The sequence below is a fragment of the Arachis ipaensis genome, chromosome B09 (assembly GCF_000816755.2).
Source record: "Arachis ipaensis cultivar K30076 chromosome B09, Araip1.1, whole genome shotgun sequence".
NCBI lineage: Eukaryota > Viridiplantae > Streptophyta > Magnoliopsida > Fabales > Fabaceae > Arachis > Arachis ipaensis.
The window spans coordinates 49,457,410-49,465,614 of NC_029793.2; the positions used below are offsets into that span (position 1 = coordinate 49,457,410).

General features: G+C 32.9%; 1 protein-coding gene and 1 pseudogene across 1 annotated transcript; both read right to left on the bottom strand.

The window, feature by feature from the left end:
* Positions 3,722-4,842, bottom strand: LOC110266844 (zinc transporter ZTP29-like; the record flags this gene model as incomplete). Its single annotated transcript, XM_021111880.1, has 4 exons — positions 3,722-4,088; positions 4,365-4,405; positions 4,521-4,577; positions 4,672-4,842. Coding segments are annotated over 4 exons (279 nt in total), but the record flags the coding sequence as incomplete, so codon positions are not given.
* On the bottom strand, positions 4,939-6,389 carry LOC107617082 (annotated as a pseudogene).

Consider the following 8,205-nt stretch of genomic DNA (forward strand, 5'->3'; position numbering starts at 1 on the left):
TTTATTCTTTATTTTTTTGCTGATTTTCCCAATTAACGTGGTTTGAAAATTTGTAGGAGAATGAGAAGGAGAACATCACAAGCAATAGTATTTAATAATATCATGTTGCAATATGGATGACCATCAATTAAACACTCATGGCTTATTCCTCCAATCAAAATTATTTGGGTGGTTCAAACCTTTAATGATGGAGGTGCCCATTTTCCAAAGCTTGAAAAAGTTAACTTTGTACATGTATAAATAGGGGGCATAGTCTGAGATAATAGAAGCACAAGACTAATAAAAATATCTCTCTATATATATGTACGTTTCAACATATGAAAGTGAATTATATATATAAATATATATTATCTCAGTTATATTGAGATAATAATATTAGTGAAGATTTGCATGGATGTGATGGATGTGTATACATCATGTTTGTATATGCACGAGATGCATACGCATTATACATGAGTATGCATCATAATTATTTCGTTAAAAAGGTCTAATATATATTATCTCAGTTATATTGAGATAATAATATTAGTGAAGATTTGACGATGCAACATGGATGTGTATACATCATGTTTGTATATGCACGAGATGCATACGCATTATACATGAGTATGCATCATAATTATTTCGTTCCTCATTTAAAAAAGGTCTGTGACTTGCAATTTGGAGTTCATTTTTGGCCTAATTTAGTCCATTTATGATGCATAAGAAAGAAGTGGGATTAACTCTTAACAATTACCATGTTTTGAATCTGTGGCCAACCCTGAACTCCAGACCACCGTCTAAGTTGTAATTGTCTTCTCCTGTGTTGAAAAATGGATTTTTCTCTTACATCGCGTCCATGTCCAATGTATGATAATCATTGGGTACCGACGACAAAGCTGGATTTGGGTGCACAGCAGCAGAAAATACCGACGTGATGGCTCGACTAGGATCTCCGGCACAAACTTCTGCTCATCATCATCTTCTGAACCACCACTCTCATTGCTATCCGCAACATACTCCTCGTCTGAGTCCTCACAATCAACGTCCATGTCATCCTGATACGTGCTTCAAATGTTCGTGATATGAAGAGTTCAAGTGTTATTTAGAAGATATTAGTTTATATTTTTAGAATATTTTAATTTAATTTTATGTATTTTGATTTTGTTTATTTAATTACTGGATTAGGCCTTATGTTTGTAGGCTCAAGATTTTCTATATTTTAACCTAATAAGAGGCTGTAAATACCTCATAAATTAGGATAGTCATAATACAGAAAGATATAGAGGTTTGAAAACCCCTTTTTTGGTTTTGTGATGAAATCATGGGGTGGACAATTGAGGTTGAGGAGTTCCTCTCTTGTTGCATCAATTTGACCAAATCGTCCATGGTCACGTAACGGTAACGTTGGACTTTATCTGTAAGTTTTTTGCATAATCCAAACAAAAATCGGTCCATAAGAACCTCAGGACTCCTTTTAATATTAGTGATGTCCATCAAATATAGAAACTCCTTATGGTACTCCATCACTGATTGTGAAACTTGTTGTAACTTACAAAATTTTTCAAAAAGTTCATTGTGGTATGATGATGGCACAAACTGGCTCCTCATGATTTTCTTCATCTTCTCCCAGCTGCAAATTGGGCTCTTTCCGTACCGTCTTCTAGATGTTCCTAATTCAGTCCACCATATACGGGCAGCATCGGAAAAATTGGCTTGTACCAATCAAACCTTCTTTTCCTCTGAAAGGATGCAATTTTTAAAAATCAACTCTACCTACCTTTTCCATCCGAAATAAGCTTCAGGATCATTCCTCCTTTTAAATGCAGGGATTTGCAATCAAGAACATTTTTTCGCATATGAGATTCCTTCATCATCACTATCGTAATACTCAATCATTTTTTTGTGACACTTTTTTTCGTTTTTGTGGACTCTAAAGTAAATTTGTAGACATTAAAGAAAAAAAATAAAGAGACTAAACAAGACCCATAGAACGTATAGATAAATAAGAATTTATCTACGAACTGTAACTGATACCAGATGATAAAAAATTAATTGGGGTTTAATAAATTCAAAGCATTAAAATCCTAATGGAAGGGGGACAAGAAAAGAATGGCACTAAGAAGAGGAATTTATTGGCATAAAGAGACACAGCGAAAATATAAAAAGATATAAAAATGGGGTTTTTCCTACTAGACCTCTAAAAAACCTGTTCTTAGCAACCTAGGTCACCGGAAAGGTTTTTTCCTATTAGACCTTCAAAGAACCTGTCCTTGACAACCTAGATCAGATGGATGAAAATTGAATCACTCAAACTTTTCCATTCAACAAGCGAAACAAATCATTCACCTCACTTAATCACACTAAAAAACGTGCATATATAAAGCACTAAGGAAATTTTATTCATCAAACGTTATGTAAATTGTCTCACCAAAGGTGTTTAAATAGACTCCTAACAAACTAGCTAAAAGATAAGATAAGATAAGATAACTAATTTAAATCAGATTTGATCTTATTGGATTATATCAGATTTGATTTAAATTTTAAAATCCTAAAGATATGATAACTAATTTAAATCAGATTTGATCTTGTTAGATTAGATCAAATTTGATTTAAATTTAAAATCCATAAAAATATTACCAAGCAAATCGAAAGAAAATCAAATCTTCCAACAAACTCTAACAGCAAAACAAATTAAAATAAATGACTAAAAAATTTGAAAATTAATATTAATGTATGCCTCCTACTGAATTTGAAAAGCATTATTGGGCTTCTTACTGTCCTGATTTAGCCTAATGGATCTTATGAGTTGTTGCTATTTTAGCACCACTATTTTTTAGACGTACTCATGGTCTTCTTGATGTCCAAGACCGGCATGGTATAATTCTTCTAGTATTCAAATCTTTGAAGGTGACGAGATTACCATTCCACTCCTTAGCTCTAAAATGACGAAAATGCCCTCCTGACCACATATCACATCCACTGGACTAGCAATGTGTATTGGTGGTGGCGCGAGAGGTGGATCATCTTGCACAAAGTCCGACTGCCTAGATCCACCGCCACCAACATTAACAACCTCCGTAGAAAGCTCCATCACTTGTTCGGCCATGATTCTCTCATGGATGTCAAACATCAGCCGCACATATTTGTCGCCGTGCAGGCAAAACAGACGAAACCAAAAAACTCCATTTTCCATCGGTGCTAGCAGCTTATACCCTACCTGTCCGATCTCTTTTCTCCCACTACCAGCAACGCTACTCAATATTAGACTCTTCAGTTCTGACAACGAAGTAACTCGTCGGGCACTACAAGATTCAAGCTTATTTGTGCCAGTTTTTTTCTTGGTTTGTGGAGATTTGAAACCCCCACAAAAAGGTTTGTGGAAGTTTTCAAAACCTCCAAAATTTGAGGTGCCACGAGCTTATTTGTGGCGGTTTTTTGTTTACTTTGTGGGTTTCTAAGTGAAAATTTGTGGCTTTTTTTTTATTTTTGTGGCGGTTTAAAACCCCCCACAAAACTGAATTTTTAAATAAAAAAAATTGCAGCAAACTGAATGGTTGCAAACCCATTTAAAATTGAAACTAAACGGATCTGGAAGCTATAAATCACTATTATTGATTGAACAAATAACATCAATCAAACTAAAGATTATTTAACTTTAAAGAAATTTAAATATTGTAATTTGGTCTTTGCTTATGAATTAAAAATAAATATTGTAATTTGAGCATTGCAAAGAAAAGAGGTACATAACTAGCCACATTACTAAGCACAGAAATCAACCATAACTACACAAGTATATATAACCATAACTTAATACTACACCAGCAGTTTGGTAAGTCAGAAATACACATTACAACCTAATCTCTACAAGATAAGTAGATAAAAAGGAACAAAAACTAATACCATTTTTTTAGATATTTAATATGCTAAACTCTTTCCTCTGATAACAACAGCAGTAGTGCACAGTGCTTGTCCCGTGTTTTCTTGAATCTCAAAACTAATACCACTTTAAACATTTTTGTCCAGCATAATCAAAAGCCAATGGCAGCATTTCATGAAGTGTTAGAAATGCCATTACTCCACCAACTGGGTATTATGTTTAATGCAATCTGAGGAGCCAATGCAATGGCGATACATTATAAAGCTATATAGGAAAAATGATAAAACATATAACAAGTGAAGAGCTGGCCTTTTAATCAACAAATCTAATTTTTATATACAATAATCAATTAAATCAAATACACGATTTTTGATATGAAAGTCTAATCAAGAACCATGCATCCTCAAATTAATGGTTGTTGCTATATGTGTGATATTTGATATGAAAGTCTATGTCATAAATCATAGATTTAACTAACAAGAGAAAAAGATCCAGAACTTATTACCTTTCTGTTGCAAAATAAACAGGAAGTGCAATAGCAATACCCTGGAAAAGAGATATATACAAGAAGAGTGTCACAATTGTTTGATGTTAAACTAATTAAGGAATTTATTAATAGAACACTAAGATTATATTATAAGGTAAAATATAATAAAAATACCTTTGGGATATTGTGCATAGCAATGGCTAATGCAAGGTTAAGACCAACCTGAAGACCCTACATAATTACATATAAAGAAGAATTAATGGCATAAAGTTACAATATTAAGGCAATAACATGTAACAATAACACCAAAATTGAGGTTTATTACCTTCACAGACCCAAGGAACACTGCCATTCCTTCAGGAAAATTATGTAAGCTAATACCAATGGCAGTGATAATTCCGCTGAATAAAACTTGACGGCGCTGCCTTTTCATAATGTCCCTGTTTCTACGCTCCAAGAAAAATGTTCTATAACTACGCTCACCTGGCTCATCACCTTACTCCCTAAAGAAATCGATAGAAAATACCTGCAAAATGGAGTCGATAAAGTAGATCTGATTAACCATAGTTTAGTTTTTTACAATCTTCTTGTATTAAAAAGTAGAGTATTATCATGATTTTTCAACTACCTTTGAGTCTACAAGCCATATCTTCTTGCGAGTTTCCTCTATCGGTTTCTTTGTCTGCACAAAGAAATAGAATAGCTCCATAGATTGTAATTTAAAATTCACTCCATAAATCAATATAAGACTACTGTGTCAGCAATGAAGATTGAAGTCTTTATTGTTATTATTATTATTATCATCATCATCATCATCACCTGCTTTGACATCTCAAGAGCTATAAGTTCTGCTATTCCAGTTCTTGCCTGAAATCATGGCAAAAACATGAGATGAATTAACTTGTCAAGTGCAAATATATACATATATAAAGCGTATTTTAAAAATAAAAAATATAAATAGTATCTGTTTTCACTCTTTTCCCCCCGAAGCACCAAGCAAGTTTTTATGATTTTCAATTTGTTACCTCACCGGCACCGAAGAACAGGAAAGTGTGGTCGGCCAAAGTTCCACCAATCAGCTTCAATGCTGCCACGACCCCGGCAAGAACAACAGATGCAGTTCCCTGAGATAGATTATAAAACATTCATGATTTGGAATTTTGAACAGAACAATTTCCATGGTATATATGTTAAGATGCTACTTATAGTACCTAAATATCATCATTGAAGACTAGATGAGATGTGCCGTATTTCGCAAGCAACTCGAAAGCATTGTGATTTACAAAATCTTCAAACTGCAGAAAAAATATTTTAAGGTAACAGAAACTCAATTGAATGATTCAGGTTCATAACATCATAAAAACTTGTTTAAAATTCACAACCTGCACAAGAACTTTTTCCCCATAGTTTTGCTTTACAGCAACCATGAACTCACTCAGAAGTTCAGAATATTCCTATATAGAAATCAGATATCATCAAAATCACTTCATATCAATGCAAATGAAAGTGATATGCAGATATCAAGGCATGTATGTAATGGTATAATGAGAAGAAAAAAGTTAGTAGAAGATTGAAAATGCATACTGCTGATGGACGAAACCCTCCTAGTGTTGTGTACAAAGCCAATTTTCCAACAGGAATTCCCATTCCCTGAAATAAAACACATCTAACATAAACTATATGAAGCCTAAGTTACCTATTTTACTATATATCATGTTTTCATTGAATTAATGTATCTATATACTAAAAAGTAACAGCTTCAGATAAAACAGAATATAGGAGTCTAGTAGTTATAGTAAATCAAGGAACGAATACCTGACATCCAAGGTCTCTGAGTCCTAAAATTCGCTCGCCATCTATGACAACAATAACTTGAGTACTCCTCTCATGCCAATTTTTCAGTACCTCAAGGATCTTGCCCCTGAAAGAAAGCCAAAAGCTCTTATGATGATACTGAATCAAACACAGTACAAAGTTGCATACAAGAAAGAAATTTATTATATACTTCTCTTTCAAACTATGAACCCTAACATCCTTTTTACTTCAAGAAAAAATCAAAATTTTTAATAGAGAATAACAATTTTCCATTTATGTCTCTTCATCTTAATAATATATCAAATCAACTTAACAAAATCTATGTCAAATTCTTTGCCTTGACCTGAAAATTTTACAGAAGAGAAAAGTACATTAGAACATAAGAAACAGAATTTGTGTTTAACTTTGCCAAAACTATATCATCAAATTATCACAAAAACTAATATCTTTGAAAAATTTTGAAAAATTGAAGAAAGCAAAGAACAAGAAAAAATTAGGAACAAATCCTAATTGTAATAACTCGACATGACATAAAACTTGACTCGACTCGAAGCTTACAGAGACTCGCTAGCTCGCCTTCTTGATCTCCTCAGCTAGCACCACCGAATCTGCACCCAAACCACACCACCGAATCCGTGCCCAAACCGCACTCTGAGTGCTTCAAGCCGCCAGAGGAAAAGCATAACCAGCGGCACAACCCGCAGTGGAAGATGACGCAGAAGCAGAAGATTTAAAGCATTACGTCAACAATCTGAATGAAATCGTCACTCTAAGAGGTCAACGAATTAATAGGCTCCATGATCACCTCATCCTCCATTCATAACTCTACACCGGCAACGCTTTGACGGAGGAGACGACGGCGGCAAGGAGATGAATGGCAGCGGCAGGGAGATCAAGATTTTAGGGTTTCACAGAGGTCCCTCTCCCACTCTCTCTCTCTCTTTCTCACAATCGCTCGAAGCCCCCTCTTCTGAATATTTTTTTTTCAATTTTTGTTATGGACTAATATTTATTTGGGCTAGAAATGTTTTTAGTATGGATTGATCTGTGGGAGTTATTGTTAATAATGTCACTATTAAAATATATTATGGAGGTTTATAATAACTCCCACTAAAAAACTTCCACAAATAAACAAGAATTTTGTAGTAGGGTACGCAACAAAACGAGATTTTCACACTCAAAAATGATCCCATTATCACCATTTCTCATAAGGCAATTGGAATACACACATACAACCAAATATCCACTACTACTAGACATTATGGCTAATTTGTGGAAGAAAAAGGTATAGAAGAAGTAGTGAAATGTTTGTGAAAAATACAAAGAGTTGCACATCTTTTTATAGCTACTAAAAATTTATCGTAACGTATCTCGTTTACACGTCATAATTTTTTATGTATTTTGTTTATGGTATAAACGAAATAATATTACATGTATTTTGTCTATACTGTTAAAGAAATATACACGTCTTTGCACATCAGTCTTATTTCGTTTATAGTATCAACGAAATATGTGTAATATTATTTCATTTATGCTGTAAACAAAATAAGACATAAAGTATATTTTTGTAAAAAAATTTAAAAATATTTATTTTGGTAAATAAAATATTTATTTAATTTATTTAAAAAAAATCCAATATGTGTCACATTCTTTCGGGACGATATTGATGTGTTGAATCTTCTATAGACCAAATTAATTCGTGTGATATTTTAAGGGTCATTTTTAATCTATTTTGTATAAAACCCACCCGAATGACATTTGTCAACACATAACGAATTTCTTTCAAAAATATGCATATAATAACTTGTTTGACAATATCGGCCAAAGGTTAATTAAAAGTTTAATTAAGGGTGCACGTGAATCGAATTCGATTTACATTAGATATAATTTATATTTAATATTTTAAATTAAATTAAATTAAATATTTATATTTTTGGATTCAGATTTAATTTGATATGCAAATTTTAAAAATTGGATGTATCAAATATTCAATATGACCAACCAAAAAAAATTATGACCTTTCTTTTTAAAAAGAGTCAATTTT